This window comes from Larus michahellis, chromosome 18 (assembly GCF_964199755.1).
Source record: "Larus michahellis chromosome 18, bLarMic1.1, whole genome shotgun sequence".
NCBI classification, from domain to species: domain Eukaryota; kingdom Metazoa; phylum Chordata; class Aves; order Charadriiformes; family Laridae; genus Larus; species Larus michahellis.
Genome location: NC_133913.1, coordinates 6135044 through 6153946, shown reverse-complemented (window position 1 = coordinate 6153946; position 18903 = coordinate 6135044). Strand labels below are relative to the sequence as shown.

Sequence of the window (18903 nt, the reverse complement as noted above, 5' to 3'; positions counted from 1 at the left end):
TTCAAAGAAGTGAAATGCAAGAAAATGAGGATACACAGGAAAAATACTGCAGGGGGGTGGGCTTATCTGCAAAGATTTGATACAAATTAGAATTACTACATTGGAGCATACCATCCCCCAAAAACATTTCCAGCACCCCAGAAAGATAGCAGAGCCTGCCAGCAGGCAAAGGGATGCCAGGAAGGAAGGAAGGAAAAAAAGAAAAAAAAAAAAAAGAGATTGGCTTCCTGAAAGAAATCTCCATCCAAGTGAGATTAGGAAAGGTCAAATCCTGACAGGTTCTTGGAGAAAAATCTGCAAAAGGCACAAGAACAACCATGTTTCTTCTCAAGGACAGCAGGAGCAGGCAGTTTCCAACAGGCTGTAAGCGACCTAAGTATTCAGAACGTTGAAAATAAGGCAACAGCAGGGAAAACTAAATGCATATCCCCACACTGATGTTCACCAGGAAGGAGCTTGGGGAGCTCATGGAGACACACGGGGGAAATCTCAACCTCCGTAACAGCTTCTGCTTGTAAATGAACAAAAGGAACAACGAATCACCAGGCCCAGATACCTCCCGAGAGCTCTAACGGATGAAGCTGCTGCTCTCACTCACGGGTAACGCCTGGCCTGAACCCAGCAGAACCAAGCCATGGCTGTGATGATGGTTCTTAAGAAGGGCTCCAGACCGGGCCCAGGACCCTGGCGGTTGGGATGGCTGCTGGCCGGGCTGGGCAAACCAGCAGAAACTGTAACAGATAATATTAACCTGTGTGTCTGTTAGTTTTTACGTTCGTGAAGAAAGAGCATAGCTCTTTTTGAGAGAGAGGCTAATTTCCACATCTACGCAAAGGTGCCAGTAAGCGTCTGAACCGTATGGGCAGACATTCCTCTGGTGCGCATTTGGAAACCCACGTCAATCATTCAGCAGGGCTCCTCAAGGGCTCTTCAGATAACTAACCTGGCATGAGATAAGAGGGATGGTCTTCCCATGTCAAAGGCAGGACTAAAAGGTAAGAATTAGTCCGTTCTCAACCTAAAAAAAAAAATAATTGCCCTTGAGATAACCTGCCCCGGCTTCCTCCCAGACTGTTGTCCCCTTCACTGCCTAGCTGTTTGCAGCACTTGTTTCTCTCTCCAAAATGCTTCCATCTTGAGGACTCCCAACGTATGTCAACGGAACTTAAGACAGCAGAAGTTATCAAACCAACACAGTGCTATAATAATGCATTGCATCCCATGAACTCCTGCGTCACAGAGCGGTGACTCACACTTGTCCAACTCGCAGGATGCAGAAAATGAAGCATGAAAAAGATCTACAGCAGCATCTTGGGGATAAATCCTCTCAGTGATCCAAGGTCAAACTCCCAGCTCTAGACCAGGAGCACCAAATGGAAGTGTTAAAGCAAAGCCCTTCGTGGCCCTGTTACCAAAATTATTCTGTGCAGCCAGTCACGGATAGGACGGTACAACCCAAACCTGCTGACTGCGTGCAACCTACTGCAGCAGATCGTAGGGATGGCCGTGCTCAGTGTATCTGCAATGCAGCAGAATGACTACCTCCTTCAGCAGCAGCTGAGTATCGTGATGCTTCTCTGCACTCCAGCCTTACGCTTTTCAAAGCGATTTATAGCATCTGCTCACAACCAAACATATGCTGCTTTCTTTGTGAGCCCCGATTTCTAGAAATACACAGCTCTCTCGGGGAGAATCAGTACAGCGAGAATCACGGCCAGCGCTCACCAGGCAAGTCTCAGGACACTGTTTCCCGCACGCTTCCGTAAAAGCGATGGAAGAGGGTTCCGCGAGTGAAAGGAAAGCAGCTGCTGCTGCAGGTGTGGAAGCTGGGTCCCCCCGGGACGTTCCGATTTAAGGAAATTAACATTTTTATAATGCATGAGGTACGATGCTCAGTTCAGGTATTTTTGTAAGTCAATTACTTTGAAAAAAAAAAATCTACCTGGGGGAAAAACCATCATTTGAAGAGACCAGGACACTGCCCTGTCCCAGCAGATACTTTTGCCTGCTTCTGACTCTAAACGTTGTGCTCGTTTGGCTTGTGGGGTTGTTTTGGGTTTGTTTTTTTTTTTTGGGGGGGGGGGGGGGGGGGGGGGCGCGTTGTTTGTTTGTGGCATTTTATACTGAAGTTGGGCTTATGAAATCACAGCTCAATCGCTAAAGGGCCAGGACAGCTCTGCGGGGCCGCGGCACAGCAGACTCACAGCACGAAAAGAGGCAGACCTCAAATCACCTCGCTCCCTTGTTCCCCGCAGTTCGGAGCCACTCCATTCTCCCCAGCCTTAGCAGAATTGAGCTGGGCCAGGTATTTTATGCCAAAGCCCTACGTGGATCATTCAGGATCTTTTTCAACATTTCTTCCCGTTTTTCAAAGCCAAGCTCTTCCGCCTTCTGCTGCACGTGACGCTCTCTCTGCTGAAATTAATTACTTCTGTCTATAATCTACACATTGGAATCTTTCAGAGAGCAGAGTACAGTTGCAGCAAAGCAGGGAAACTAATTATCCAAATTGGCTTCTTTTAATACAGATCCTTTCCGTGTGGGTTGCACTGAGAAATTAACGTGTTTTCTCCCTTTCTCACAAAAGTAAAATCCAGAGTCAGCTCCTCTCAGCCACTACACAACCGTAATTAAAGAGTCCCAGTTGTTGTGCCCGCACCCTGGTTGTCTTCCCCTTTTGGTCTTGTGCGTGAAAACCCCTAGAACAGGAGAGAGCTGCTACTGACTCTGCTCAGCGCTCCAGTAGATGCTCCTAGGAACACAATTAAATGATAAAAACCTACTTGAAACAGCTCAAATATTCTAACTACGCAACAGAAACAACAGCAAAAAAAAAAAAAAAAAAAGAAGAGATCAAAAAAGGCCTGAAGCCTTTCATTAAAATAGTGATTATAATTAGTTAAGCAGATCCAGTTTCTTAGCAATAAATGCTTCAGAGAAAAACTTATCCTTTTTTTAGTATCTCCAGTTCTGAGAAGGACGAACATTTGAAGTTTTGGTCTCTAAAGACGCAGAGGTTTTGTTAATTAACCTACTGTATTCACCTTCACAAAGCTGAAATTCCATTCCACCTCCATCCAAATTTTGAAAACAATTCCTTTTCGGTTAGAAGTTGAAAGAGCAAGAGCACACACTTACTGCCCAGACTGGAAGTCCTTCTCATTCACCACAGCACAGTTGGTTAATGACAGCTCGTCGGTGGGACATCTTGCTGCTTGCATAGGCTAAAAGAGAGAAAGAGGGAGAGGAAAAAAAAACAACTATCAAATAAAATTTTACTTTTCCTTTACTAAGCCGAGCCTCAGAACTTCTGGAAATCCATAAAACACAAATAGGTCTCATGAGTATTAACACACTCTGAGCATCGTCCACTGGCCCTGACGAACTCCTCTCTCTCATCATGGTTTCTCCAAATGCTTCTGTTTAATACAGATGTTTGTAGCCAAAACCTCTATGTTGTGCGAGTCTAATATACCTTATATTTCCTATCATACCTAGGAGAGTACCTAAAAATGACCTAGAAAAAGCCTTCAAGGCCAATGCTGTTAACCTGCTAGTGAACCCTGGAGTTCATGTCACCTCCCTGATCCCTGCACCCTGCCAGCAGGAACCAAAGCATTCACTGGGAGGCATTTCTTGCCAAGGAACAAGACATTGGGACATTTTGAAAGCTGGTACGGCAAAGCAGCCTAGAGAGGGACCAGTTCCACTACAACCCTGGGTACCCCCATCCCGTAACGCTGTGCTGGGTTACAACCAGAGAATCATCCAGGTTGGGCGGGACCTTTCAGATCATGGAGTCCCACCATCAGCCCAACACTGCCAAACCCCCACTGACCCATGTCCCTCAGCACCACGTCTGCCCGGCTTTTAGAGACCTCCAGGGATGGTGACTCCACCACTGCCCTGGGCAACCTCTTCCAATGCTTGACAACCCTTCCGGTGTAAAAATTCTTCCTAATATCCATCCCAAACCTCCCCTGGTGCAATTTGAGGCCGTTTCCTCTTGTCCTATCACCTGTTCCTCAGGAGAAGAGACCGACAATCTCCCAGTTATAGAGAATATGTGAGGAAAAGAGGGTGGAATAAAGATATTACCTTGCTTCTTCCCTCCCTTTACTCAGAAAACTGAGATTTGAGCACATCCATTCCGGATACACACACTCAAACAAGGCAGGACAGGGCAGCACCAAGAGTCCGCGGGAAGGTGTCGCTCTCAGCCAGCTGCTCTCCACCTCCACAGAATCTCTCTATAAAACTTCTCAAAAAACCATCACGATGCAAACAGTATTTCTTACTCCACAGAAAACATCACAGATAGTAAAATTAAGTTAAACAGGCAGTTTCAGCCTATCACTATTAAAAAGAAAAAAAAAAAAATCCCTGCAACAAATTTTGTGGGGGTGTCCCCCCATCCTTTTTCTAAAGTCAAAGGAGCGATCCTATTTCAAGTGCATCTGTTGAGTTTTTCCCCCCCCTCTGCTATTACTCACGAATCAGAAGCTAAAATAACCAAACACCACCACTCTCAGCCCGGGCTGCCCCATCCCATCCCACGGCAGCATCCGGGGGGGGCGCAGCAGGGGAGAACCAAAGAGAAACCTCAGCCCTTTCCTACATCCCTAAAAACCTCACCTGCTTCAGCAGAATTATTCCACAAAAGAGTGGCTGAAAGATGAAAATTGGGCTCAGAATGCCTCTAGAAGTGGATAAAGGGACGGGAAGGCAAGATGTCTCTAACACTGGCTATAGACTGAAAAAATAACTTGGAGAAAAGCTAAACTTGACCCCCAGGACGTTACTTTTAGAATCAAATCACGATTTTCTTTGTCAGATACAAATTTGCAGGCAGTGCAACAGAAACTGCCCGTGTCAACCTACTGCTAAAAGCAATTCAGAACGGATTTTCTCGTAAGGCATCCTTAAATCCCAGCAACGAGAGCACAAACGCACTGATCCTAACGCACACATCCAGATAATTTCCCTTGAGTTACCGTCCTGCTCAGCCTTTCTCCCCCAACCCCTTTGGGCAATTTGAGAGAAGAATCAGAGAAAATTCACCTCCACGTGGACCGGAGCAAGCCTGCCCTACAGCTCTAATCAACTTTATATGTCAGAACTTCACTCTTCTCAAGTGCTTGCTATTTGGAGAAGAACTAATTCATTATTTTTATTGAATAGTGCTCAACTGCCCTTGACCGATGTGACAACAGAAAAGGGTTCCATTTTCAGCCTTGAAATAGATTTATCTACATAAATCTCAAGCGTAATAAGAGACTCAAATATTCTTGTAATAAAAAAATACATGAATATCAGTGGACTTCTGACAACCTGCATGTTAAGGCTCACCATCTTTGGGCACTTGGCACAAAAAAGCATTCACCATTTTCTCATTTCTCCTTCCATTTGCGAGGGGACTACTTTGTGAAGGGCATGCCCCGATAAAACGCATTAGGTAGGATATTTCTGGAGAAAACCGAACACAGAGCTCCTGGATTAAGCCTTTTTACAGCACTAGTCCTCAACTGCATTTTTAATCCTTGCTGACAAACTGCTTCCTACTCGTTGACAGCAAGCGCCTGGCAAAGCTGCCGTTCTTCTGCATTATTCCTGTCTGCCTTTGGGAACATGCACGCTTTGCTTTAAGGAAATGCATAAATATAAAGGAATGCATTTGAAATCCAGCACTGAGTGCTCCTTATGCAAGCTCCACAACACGATAGACGTGTGGCAAAACATCCTTGAGTACCCGACACAAGAAATAACGTACCAGCAGCACCAGGACTGACTCCGCCAGCCACCCCAGAGCCTGGCACATCCCGCTTCCAGGGAGTCTGGCAGAAGCCCGTTTCTCCCTTGGCAATGCCCACCATTTCAGACCGCTTCTCTAATCTCTGCCATACTCTCAGCTCTCTGGTATATGCCCTCCTCATGCTCCAAGACCATTTTGCAGAACTTCGATACATCATCAATATACACAAGTGTTTTTAACATAATACAGCTCATGCAAGACACGGGCGTCACTCAATGGGTGCAGGTTTTCACCAGCGTACAAAGGACAATTTGAGGAAGTCTGGTCACTGAAGAGATGAAGAAACTGGAAAGCACCCAGACAAGAAGGAGGAACACCCCTGCAGTGAACTGCAGGTGCTTTCTCTTGCCTCCCCTCACCCCAGTGTTCCGACCCCCAGACGACGGCTCACGAGGATCCTTGTCAGGGATCCCCTCGCTGCTGTCGCAGCAAGGACGTTGGCATTGGCTGCTCCTGAGCAAGCTTTTCTGGCATAAATGCAGCAGTCCAAAGCCGTAACCTGAGCTACGGCCGGAGGGCCATCGTACCCCAGAGGTAGTACTGTCAAGGAACACTTGCACTTCAGGTTCCAGCTTCCCAGGACACCAGCACAAGGACTCCTGGAACGCTGCACCCTCTCCCCTCTCTGCCGCCCACCGCTCACTGCCTGCACTGGCACAGCACGCGTCGGAGAACCGGGGAAGCAAAACCGTTAAGGGCGTTTCTAAGGAATCTTCAAGTATATTTACACAAGCTAATTTTAAGCTAACTAGCAGGTTACTGCTGGCAACTAGGCACGGCAACAGGAAGCTCAGCTCTAGCAAACCACCAGAGCAGATCTTGCAGGTGACAGGGAATGCCATCTGCTGCAGTCACACTGCCGTCGGGACGAGTTTGAAGGTGACCCATATACATCTTCACAGGTTGCGGTTATGCCCATGTCCACAACAGACATATTATAAGTGTTGTGAGACCCCCCTGCAGCGCTGCCTCCAGCTCTGGGGCACCAACAGCAGAAGGACACGGAGCTGTTGGAGCGGGGCCAGAGGAGGCCCCGGAGATGCTGGGAGGGCTGGAGCCCCTCTGCTGTGGGGACAGGCTGAGAGAGCTGGGGGGGTTCAGCCTGGGGAAGAGAAGGCTCTGCGGAGACCTCAGAGCCCCTTCCAGTATCTGAAGGGGGCCTACAAGAAAAAGCTGGAGAGGGACTTTTTACAAGGGCACATAGTGATAGGACGAGGGGGAATGGCTTCAAACTGAAAGAGGGGAGATTTAGATTAGATCTCAGGAAGAAATGTTTCACTCTGAGGGTGGTGAGCCCCTGGCCCAGGTTGCCCAGAGAAGCTGTGGCTGCTCCATCCCTGGAGGGGTTCAAGGCCAGGTTGGACGGGGCTTGGAGCAACCTGGGCTGGTGGGAGGTGTCCCTGCCCAGGGCAGGGGGTGGCACTGGGTGGGCTTGAAGGTCCCTTCAAACCTAAACCATTCCATGATTAGGCCTAAAATAGAAGAAGTCTTCTCTGCCTCCAGTCCTTCCCCTACATATAAACATAAAAACATAAACATGCAAGGAGGAGACTCCAAGGACACCGAAGTTGTAGGGAGGTGACTCCACACGGGAGGCAGCACCTTCTTTCTAAAGCACCCTCAGCGAGAGGCATCCATCATCGGTCATGCAGCATTCACTATTAAATCCATGTCTACTCGGAGGTCTACTCCAATATTCCTTCTGTTTACCAAGAGAAAAAATGAGACAACATGATGCACTGATAAATCTTACACTGAAAGGCAAACGTGAAGGACCTCACCTTTGGATTTATGACAAAGCAGTAACGTTGCCTCTACTCCTCTGCCACTGAGCTGATGCTAACCGTGAAACCCCAGCGCCAGGAGGCTCACTGATGCTGACATATTTTACTTTTGCAAAGTTAAAGTTGCCCCAAAGAGCAAACAGCTTCATAATAGAAAAATCACCATAAGATTGGATCTTTCGGAGATCTTTTTTTTTTTTGCATGGATTGCAGAGATTCCAGTTTTCCTCCACAAAAATACAGAACTGAGTTTTCCTTGCATTTCATAAGAGCTCAGCCCAGAAAGCAATGCGAAGTTATCTGGATACTTGCATACGTACACGAAACGCACCTTTTCTCCTTCCAAATTTCAAAACAAGCACCTGAAGCAAAAGCAAAGAACTGCTGGTTTAAAATGTGACTGGGAAAAAGAATGAATAATAAAAATCTCTGGAATATTACAGCTGGTACGCTGTATTACATTGTTACGTGGGCGAGCACATAGTACAAAAATGCAGCTAATATTTGGGAATTGTTAAGGCTGATGATAGAGGAAGCTAAAGAAAAACATGTTTCCCATTACTCAGACCCCACAGGAGATAAGTTGGTGGTAGATAATAGAAGCGCACTACTACCTGTCAGCTGCTACTGAATAGAAGAGCTAAAATATTACATGCTAAGGCAGAGATGCTCTTCATTTGAAACAGCTTAACTCCTTTCATCTCCTGATCCCACCCACGAGATTATGGAACAGCTTCTAAAGCCGAGGCAGGTTTTGTTCTGTCCACTGTTTCTACGGGGTTTGTAAGACAAATAGTTAGTGTTGTACGTTTAAAATTTTCTTTTGTGTAAAACATATAGACATAAATATATGCATGCATGTATATGCATCTGTACAGATACATAATTTCTGTCATGCTGATGTTGGCAGACAAGCGTTAAGAAACACGACAACTCTGGATACTTGAAATTTCTGTTTCCTCTGGAGAGCCCATTGCCAGCTGCGCAGAAATGGGGATCCCCCACTCCAAAAACCTCTCTGGTAACAGCTCTGAGGCACCACAGCGCCTCCGAGCCCAGAGCTTCATCGCACAGACAAGAGGACAACAAGGAACCTGTACAGCGGATATTCTTAGGAAGAAAGTTTAGTCCATATTTACTGAGGACCGAGCAGACGTGTGCCTGCCTGGTGGCTGCGTGGCAGCACGGCTGACTCGAAGGTGTTTGAAGTCACACACTCATTCACCACTAAAAGGCTGCAAATAAAATTAAGTTTGAATACTGAAAGGAAGAATTATGATACTAAAGGAGCTCTGAAGATAAACAAGGAACAGAGGTGATGATATGTAGACCCTACACTGTCCAGGACTGTGCTGCTGACGGAAAGCAGACATGCATGAAGCATTGCCCGATATAAAAATCCAATGGACCAAGTAACAACAGGATCCAAGATGAACATTAAAACCGCAAACATCAGGAGCCAGCTGCACACAGATGACAAACACTGGCACGCAGAAAGATGAGCTGCAGCAGAGCTGGGTCAGCAATAGCCTGGGAGAAGGAGACAAATCAAGGTCTCCCAGCAAGAAATGCCCGAGGAGGATTATGACTACTGTCTCTCTACATACACATACACCATGGAGCTGAAAATGGAGAGGAAAAACAATTCCACACTAAAGGACAGGAGAAATTGGTATAAAACAATAGCAACGCTATCACAGCTACTGCCTAGCAGTGAAGACAGGGTTCCTGACCAGAAGAGGAAGCTGGCACCGTAATGGCCTATAGCGGGAAACAGTTAAGACAACACCAAAACTCCTCTGAAGAAGGCATTCAGTAATATTTATGAAAGGAATAACAACATGATGCCTACAACAGGAACCAGACTCGGCAACAGGAGATGTCCCAAATGCTGTGTTTCTAAAATTAGCAAAAAAAACAACAAAAAAACAAAGAGAGACAAAAAGGAAGTTAAGGAAGTTTGCAGAAGGTTTTTCTGGACACCTCAAAAAAAAAAAAATTACTTGAATAAAGCTTCCAGAGTTCTGCAGCTACAAGAAGAGATCAAACACCTACAAATAACTTTTTGGAACAGCAGGAGTGGCAAGACAGGTTTCCTTTCCAGATCTCCAGTGAGTCAGAGCGCCCTGCTGTGCCCGGCAGGTTAAGCTCGCTGTCCCCCGGGACAGGCAGCCCTGCCTGGCTGCTCAGGACCGGCCTTTCCATCTGCTCCAACTGACCTCTAGGTTACTTTCCTGGAAGCTTTTATCTCCTGCGTTCTCTCTTGATAACACGCTCACAAATTCTGATTTTCTTCTCCTACTAAAAGAGGAGCACATTAGGAAAGTTAAAATCTCAGAATTAACATTCAAATTTTCACCAAAGCCAGGGAACTCTGAGCCAACCAACACCAAGACAGCCTCAGCATGGCGTCCGGACAGGAGCAAGGGATGAGACGGCACCCTCCTTCCCGCACCCCCAGCACTAGGAATCCTCTCCCTGCGCTGGCTCCGGCGGCACCACGGCTGTGCCACACACACCAGCTGCTGACACGGAACCCCAAACGGCTTAAAATAGGGGCGAGGGAAGAGTTCGCATCACCCCCTGAATCACCCAGGGACAGGAAGGAAACAGGGAATGTTTTCCCCTGCACTGTTCCATGCCTGCGCCACAGGTAGCTTTCTCCTCCTCATCTGATAACAGAGTTACCTACACCAGCAAGGGAGGTCAAGCCCAACCCTCAGCGGGGTCAGCAATACAGACACCAACTAGTCTTCGCTGGCAGGTCTTTATATGCAATATACACTTAACACATTTTCTGTTTTCCTTATCTCATAGCAGACATGCGCTCCCCCCGTGGGCCTGGGCAGTAATCTGGAAATTACTTCCGTCTTAGCAGACGAAATCCACTTTATTAGCGCGGAAGTGCCTATCTTAGCAATGAGAGGATATTGGTTTTGAGGGTGGCGACTGCTGCTTACCCTTTGTTTGCAAAGTTTACAGCCAAATGAATTCCATTCTGCAACGGGAGCTTTGTAACTCCAACACTCCTTTACCCAGGGCAGTTAAGACATATGTAACTTTGGGAATTTGGCCGTACAGTTTCCATTATTTTGCAATGTTGTCAGAAATACAATTTACAGTTCCAAGACGGAACGGTTTGCCTGATCTAAAAGAGCAAGAGAAAGAAAGGTGCTAAAGGAGAACTTCTACAAGCTACTAATATCACACAGCATCTATAATCCACTGGAACAGGTCGCTGTGCCCAAAGATGTCATTCTCCGTACCAGTTCCTTACAATGTGATCAGTAAAGTGATTTCAGAGAATACATCTGTACCTGGGCTGCTGTGCCATAAACTGGGAAGCTGTTTCCTGACAATTTAGCACAAACATCAGCTCCACCTTCCAATTAAGCAATAACGACCCAGAATAGGTGCATTTGTAATTAACACATCCATTTTTGGAGTGGATGTTGCCTCACGTTTCTTCCGCAAGTCAAGATGATCAACAATTTAATTACAGGGAATTGCTACTTGTCATGTTTCATCTAAACCTGTTTTAAAAGCGCTTAAAGGAATGAAACATCACACAACCAGGTCTAAGCTGCCAGCCTAGGATGCGAGTCATGGGATTTTGACACATTAGCTGTGAGGACACCCAATGGACGCAAATTTCTTCCCATTTATTTTGAAAAGTTACCCAATAACAACAGGAACAAGACTAAAAATATCCCCTTAAACTTGGGATTTCCCTCGTGAAAGCCTGAGATGCTGCTATCCCTGTATACTTGCAGCTTACCCCACTGCGTTCTGGCACTAAACTCCTCCAGAACACTAATGTACCAAACGCTGCCCAGTCATAAGCAGTTTGTGTCTAAGATGCAAGTATTTCTGTATTTTCTACACAAAAAGCACGCAAGTTGACACAACTCTAGGGCATAAATTACTCCAGACGTCTTGACAGACGGTCACTGCTTTATTGCATCCCAGGAGACTAGACGAACGCGTTAAATCTTTTTACACTGCAAACATTTGACCTTCCTGAACTGAGCATCTGACACACATAGGCAGGGAAGAGCACACCAGTGCAAGCGCAGGACAAGAGAGCGCCCGAAGAACTATATATTCAGCCTTGATTTAACAAGCAGTAGTATCCTCAGTTGGCGCAAAGATGGAGTAATAGGATACTGCGTTGAAAGCTTTTCTATTAATTGTAGCAATTGTGTTCCTTGCTTGAATTTTTCTCTTCTCCAACACAATTCTCCAATTCCTGGAGGCCAACAAACTTCTGACGATGGCCAATATGGATATCGAGTCACAAAACTCTGGTCTCTGCCAGGGAACTTCCCTGATTTGACAGCATCCTGACAGGTATATGAACGACTGTGTCATGTGGAGACCACGCTCTGAACCTTGTCCCTCCAAAAAAAAACGCAGTTACTAAGATCATCGCTATCTGTCATGCTGCTCGGGGGTCTGCTAGCAGTCACTGCACCGGGGCTTCCTAAAGCCTGTCCCCTCTCTTACGCTTCTGGATGCATTTGGGCAGTATCCACCAACTCCCACCTGGATCAAAAAAAAAAAGATCAAATCATGCCTCAAAGATCTTATTTTTAGTTCTCAGATTTTTTGGTACATTTTCATGTAAAGTCAGAAATCAATCATAACTTTATTTCACTGAGAAGTATGTCCTGCCTGAGGAGCAATTTAGCAAAATAGAAGTACGACTATTTTCTAAGGACAGGTTTTCTGCTGACTCAAGCAGAGCTGATTTTATGACAGAACACCCTCCAAATTTACAGGGAAGACATCTCCTAAACCACAAGGCCTTCTCCTGAATGACCTCTGGGCTCTAAGGTTCAGGACACAGAACAGAGGACAGGAAGAGAGAAGACCTTGCTGTGCTATGGGAATAAAATTTTTCAAAAAAGTAACATTTAAGAAATTCACACTTGAAATGATCCTTAAAAGGATTCTTCGATTTTTACAGATTTTTCCTACTAAGAAAAATTCATAACAAAACATAGTCATTCTGGCCTGTCCACTATAAGAGGTGTGACATACCAGCACCCCCAGAACGGGAGATGGAGTGGCAGCACTGACATCTCCCCATTGCGTTGTCTTTTTACGTATGGCTTTGGGCACACTGCTGCTGCAAAACTAAGGCAAGCAACAAACTAATCAAAGATGACAAGGTCAGATATCCCATGCTCAAACACACTCACGTGGTCACAGGGTTGTCAGAATTTTATTCTCGATAATTTAGCGTCGGATTTTATAATGCAGAAGCCCTGCAAGAAGGGCACGAGTCTATTGGCGATGATTTCACACGACAGGTATGCAGCTGCAGAAGTGATCTCAGAGATTCAGATTTAGTTTTCCCCCATTTCCCTAAAACATTGCTAAAACCCTATTTCGTCATACTACATATTAGGAAACACTAAAAAAAGATAAGTGATGATAGAAGGATCAGTACCACACTGCAAGAAGGAAGTAAGTTGATTCATAAATGTTTCTTTAGTTGCCTGATGACACCTGCATCTATGAAGGCTGCTTCCATATGTTAGCAGAAATCAGACTTCAAAGCTTTAACCCATAAACATAAAATCCAGCCCCCATTATTTCAAAGTTTCCACCAAACTATCCAACCTAAAACTGCCCCGGCATTGACTGGAAGGAGTACACGAGAGCACACGTTAGTCCAGCAATACCTTCAGCATCACAAAACACGGAGTGATGCAGCCTGTCCTTCACCACCCTTCCCATTATGGCTACACTTCTCAATTTGACGGTTGATTTCAAGAGCAATACATCTTCTGCTCAAGGCACAAGCTCTTCTGGATGAGTTATGGCACAGTTCTGTAAGGCAAACCAACATCGGCTGGTGCCCGAGTGAAACCAATACCATTTCCAACCCAATACAGATGTGAATCTCTCCCAAGAAGCAAACAGGTGAGTGTCTCCGACCACTGGGCTAATGGCAATACCACTCCAAATGAGTCCCAAATAGCAAATAAAGAAAAATTAAGGTTGTTATACCATTCACACTACATAAACCAGCCAATATTTCTAATCATCATGAACTGTTATACAAGCTGCAGCTATTACAAGACTTTAATATTCCTTAAAGAAAAAAAAAAACAAACACTGGTGTCTCTGAGAGACACGAACATCCACGTTACCAAATCACCACTCAGCACACGATTTCCTCTCTGAAGACAGACAGACAGACCTCCTGCCAGCTTGCAAGAGAAAAGCTGCAGTCACACAGACCTGCTTCATCTCCTGCACCATTTCTCTATGTAGCTCTTCAATCTGGTACAGGCACAGCCCGTTCCGGATCAACAGCTTGACACTGGCTGGAACAAGGCAGAGAAATCATCTGGCCTTTCTACATCCCTTTGAGAACTAATTCCTAATGAGGTTCGAAGCTACAGACAGCACCAGTTAACTTCCAGAAGTCCAGTTTTAGTACAAGGGATCCACAACCAACTACGGACACAGCTAGACAGCTTTACGCCATTCCTGCTTCTGCAGTAAATACTGGCTGATGTCTTGGCAAGACTCAGAGCGCTGTTTGCGTGCCTAATGATTACCGCGCAGAGAGAGACGCAGAATAAATTATAACAGAAACAACCATTATTTCTAATCATCATAAAATATTTTTCCTATAAATTTCAATCACCTTTAATCACTGTCTCTTCCTTGCAATTGAGAAACCCCAGTGCAATAAAGGGAGCAGAGTAATATACCTGAAACAGCACTAGACAATTAATAAGATTTGGCTTATCGTTTGTCTAAATTATTTAAAACATAACTAGAGGTATAAAAGTTTTGTCTCTCTTCTACATCAGAAAAGTGATTCATTTCTCTCGGTAAAAGAATACATACGCAAATCAAATCACATGGGTCTAATAAAAAGGCTAAGCTCCAAATTGCATTGCAGGACATTTTTTCAGGCCAGAAACAGTCACCGAAGCTTCCTCTACCCATTCGCCAGTTTTAACCACCTTTTAAAAATGCTGACAACAGAACAGCATCAGTGTTCCAGGATCAGACTCACCTGTTGTACCCAGCGATATCACACACCTCCATCCTCCTACCTACTGTTCCTTATTTATACAGACAAGGATCACAATAGATCCAATGTCACATCCGGAACGCCTGCTGCTGCTGGCTCACCCTGACCTCCGCGCCCTCTTCAGAGCTGCTGCTATCCCACATGCAAGCTGGAGGGAGCAGGCAGCTCGTTTGTTAATTTACGTGAACAGCATTCAACACACTGCAAGACTGGATCAAGCTCAGAAAAACGGTATTAAACACTTTGCTTAAGAACTCTCTTCACAGTATTAAATAATCTGATAATTCTGCAATAATTATATTTGTAGATAAATCATGAAAACACTGGAAGCTTCCTCATAACCCAAGGAAAGCATCACCCACTCAAATTGCCAGATTACGAGGCAATTAAGCTCCAGTCTTTCTCTTAAATTTGTATAAATCCCCTCTTTCCTCCGCCAGGCTTCCAAGTTGGCCAAATAAAGGGAGATTTTTTCAGGTGTTTAGTAGCACAAAAGCTCCCAGCAGCAGGAAAAAGTTCGGGCTCACCCCTCTCCTTCCTCCCCACACCCCCTGTCACCACCTCCAGCATTCAGGCCCTTTGCTGAGCCTTTCCAGTACACGAGGGCAGCTGAAAATTAACTCATGGAACTACACAGTTTTCTCTGTCGACGCTGAAAAGGCTCAGCGGAGCAAGTGATCAGGGTGTAAGACAAGACCACTGCAGCCAGACTGGTTTAGGCTACAAGGAGTCTCAGCACGATGTTGATTGTGGCTAAAATGATCTTACCACTGATGAAAGCACTGGGCTCCTGTTTCTGGCAACAGGAAGCTGCAAAAAAGCTAGTCAAAACACACAGATTTCTCCTGGGTTGGCTGCAAAGGGTGCGATGAAGAAAAAAAGGTGCAAGAAAGAAAGAGAGACCACATATCTGGATCAGGGACAAAAGAAAAGCTCTTAACAAGAGAGAGACTGCAAAACGTGATTTTTTTTTTTCCTCAATTAATCAGCCACATTTTAGAGGTGGCACTCGAGCAGATCTGCTCACCTGTGACACACAGCTTATCACTGGGCCAAATTTCTCACCACTGCTCTAACCTCCACTGCTCTGCATCACACCACTGCACCATCTGTCGATGCATCCACCAGACAAACCACAGCACAAAAAACTATGAAAAAAAGAATCCAGTCCCCAAGATCTCAATCGCTGGATTGTTTGACCAAGACAGAAATTTCAGCCTGAAGCAGAGATTAATGAAAAATGTGACTTTCACAAGCTGTTATCCAGCTAAGCATGACTGAGCTGATGGCAAAGAGAAGAGCAATCTTAACTGCACCTTGCAGCACTCGGAGATGGACACCTGAAAACAGAGGAGACATACAAGGCACTACAAAAAGTGATTTGACAGACAAGACTGTTCCTTCACAGTTTAAGGCCTTTTAGGACACTTGCTGATATTATCTAAGCAATCACCGATAAGGGATTTTTTTATTTGTTAAATAAATAACAGAATAAAATCGCTGCACAACCCTTAAGGTGTGTTTGAACTCAACACCATTTGGACCCACACCACAGCAGGGTGGCTGGCTGGTGCCCACGGGGCAGAGGAGTCTCTAGGGCCTCAGAGAACCCTACAAACCTGCCCCGTATCCCACAGCACTGAGGGGTCACCACAGCCTCATAGCACCCTTAGGGGACTCTCAAATCCTGACAGACACCCCACAGGGACAGGAGTCACCCCAGCCTCATGGAGGCCCTCGGGGAATCCCACAATCCTGCCCCACATCCCAGAGCGCCAAGGGGTCACCCCACTCTCACAGCATCCTTAGAAGACCCTGCTCCACATCCCCCAGGGAGAGGGGTCACCACAGCCTCACAGCACCCCTATGGCACCCTAAATCCTCACAGCAGCACCCAAAGATCACTAGGGCTTCATAGCAGCCTTAGGGGACCCCAGGGTCCTGCCCCACACCCCATGGGGAGAGGGGTCACCCCAGCCGCATGGTGCTCCTGAGGGCGCCCTAGAAGCTCACCCCACAGCACTGAGGGGTGACCCCAGGCTCGCAGCACCCCTAGGGCACCCTAAAATCCTGCCCTGCATCCCACAGGGGCACTGCAACCTCACAGCACCCTTAGTGAGCGCTTAATCCTGCCCCGCGCTCACAGGGAGAGGGCTCACCCCGGCCTCACAGCGCTCCTGAGGGAACCCCACAGCCCTGCCCCACACCCCACGTCACCAAGAGGCCACCCCGGCCCCACAGCATCCCTGGGGGACCCTAAAATCCTGCCCCAGAGGGAGAGGGGTCACCCTGGCCTCATAGTGCTCCTGAGGGAGCCCCGCAGTCCTGCCCCATGCGCCACATCACCTCAGCCCCACGCCACCCCTGGGGGACCCGACACTCCTGCCTCACAGGGAGAGGGGCCTCCCCGGCCTCACAGCACCCTCAGGGGACCCCACACCGCTGAGGGGGTCGCCACAGCCTCACAGCACCCACGGGGGGACCCCCCACCCCCCCAGGGCTGAACGACCACCCCGTCAGCGGGGCTGCGAGAAGCCACCGAAGCGCCCCAGCGCCCAGCGAGGAGCCGAAGCGGAGGGGGAGGTAGCGGCAGGGCGGGAAGGGTCCGGGTCCCCGTCCCCCCCTCCCACTTACCCGCCCCGCCATCTTGCCGCTGCACCCGGCCCGCAGCGCCGCGCCGCCCGACAGCCGCGCCGCAGCCACGGTCCCGCCCCGCCGCCGCCAGGGGGCGGTGCAGCGCAGGCGCCGCGGAGGGGCGGAGCGGGTCCCTGAGGGGCGGGGCGGTCCTGCCCCCTGCACGGCCGGTGCCCCCGGATTGGCCGTTCCGCTCACCGCGCCCAGGCACTGACGACCGCCTCCCGGCACTGCCCGCCCATTGGCCTGGCAGCGGGGGGGGAGGGCGTTCTGCGGTACGTCAGCGGGGAGCGCATTGGGATTGGCCGGTGGGGCGGCGCGCGGGGCGGTGTGGGCGGAGCCGCGGTTCTCCTCACGGCGGGTGGGAGCTGCGGATGGGGCGATCCCGGCCTCTGGTAGCGCCGTGAGGGCACCGGCCTCGGGCTGGGCGGGCCGGGGTTTGCCCTGAGGGAAGGGGCGGAGGCCGGGGCTGAGCCCCGCGGTGTGAGCGGGGCGCGGGGACGAGCCCTGGGCAGGGCCCTGCCAGCAGCACGGGCCCCTCAGGGCCGGGAGACCCTCACGCCGCCGGGCCCCCGCACAGCCTCCGGTGAGCGGGTTTGCGGTGCTGCCCTGGCTTGAGCCGCACGGGGCTGATTCCTCTGTCAGCAATTTACTTTTCAGTAAGGTCTCTTCTAATGCGTGGGAAAACCGCGCTCTTAGAAGGCTCTAGTGTCTGAATGTGTGAAAATATTTACTTTACAGCCAGCTCTGGCATGTGGCTTTCAAGGTCTCGGTGTTTTCAAGCCTTCCAGGTGGAGGGCTGTGGAGGAGCTGGCCTGGGCACTTGCCCCAAGCTGCCAACAGGGTTATTTTGTAGCATGACCGTCACAGTATAGATTAGGATGTCTGCTGAGGAGTTCTCTCTCCCCCTTGGTGGCTGGGATCCAGAGAACGCAGGAGCCACGAGCCCTTCCCCTCCTCCCGAAGCCCCACATTGGCTGTCACTGCTGGGAGCGCACGGCTTCCTGGGATGGAATGGGCTGAGTATAACCCTTGTTTATTTTATATCGGTATCGGCATCAGTATTGGTTCTTTGGTGTTACTAAGGTTAATTATCTAGCCTTATTCTATGAAACCTGATTATATTTCAACCCTCAGGTTTCTTTGTTTTTTCCCAATTCTCCTTCCTCGGGGGGGAGGTGTCATTGGGTGAGAGAATAATTTTCTAAACGATAATCACAGAATCACAGAACGGTTTGGGTGGGAAGGGACCTTAAAGCCCACCCAGTGCCACCCCCTGCCCTGGGCAGGGACACCTCCCACCAGCCCAGGTTGCTCCAAGCCCCATCCAACCTGGCCTTGAACCCCTCCAGGGATGGGGCAGCCACAGCTTCTCTGGGCAACCTGGGCCAGGGGCTCACCACCCTCAGAGGGAAAAATTTCTTCCTAATAACTAACCTAAATCTCCCCTCTTCCAGTTTAAAACTGTTATCCCTCGACCTATCACTCCACTCCCTGATCCAGAATCCCTCCCCAGCTTTCCTGTAGGAATATAACAAGTGCTTTGTGGGTGAAAAAAAGGGACTTTAAATCTGTGGAAGTGCTCCAAATGGGCAGTGCATCAATACATCCGT

General features: G+C 48.0%; 1 protein-coding gene across 4 annotated transcripts in view; it reads right to left on the bottom strand.

The window, feature by feature from the left end:
* The window catches only part of NSF (N-ethylmaleimide sensitive factor, vesicle fusing ATPase), an 85018-nt gene extending 67574 nt beyond the window's left edge, over window positions 1-17444 (bottom strand). Inside the window, exons 1-2 of one of the 4 annotated variants that reach the window (XM_074562274.1) lie at window positions 17291-17444; window positions 3139-3224 (exon numbers count right to left, since the gene is read on the bottom strand). In XM_074562274.1, coding sequence (XP_074418375.1) covers window positions 3139-3224; window positions 17291-17302 — 98 coding nt within the window. In that variant the 5' untranslated portion in view covers window positions 17303-17444. Of the gene's footprint in view, window positions 1-3138; window positions 3225-14638; window positions 14868-17290 lie in introns of those variants that run through there. The other 3 variants (XM_074562270.1, XM_074562271.1, XM_074562272.1) reach the window with 3 other exon arrangements.
* Between the last annotated feature and the right edge of the window lie 1459 nt (window positions 17445-18903).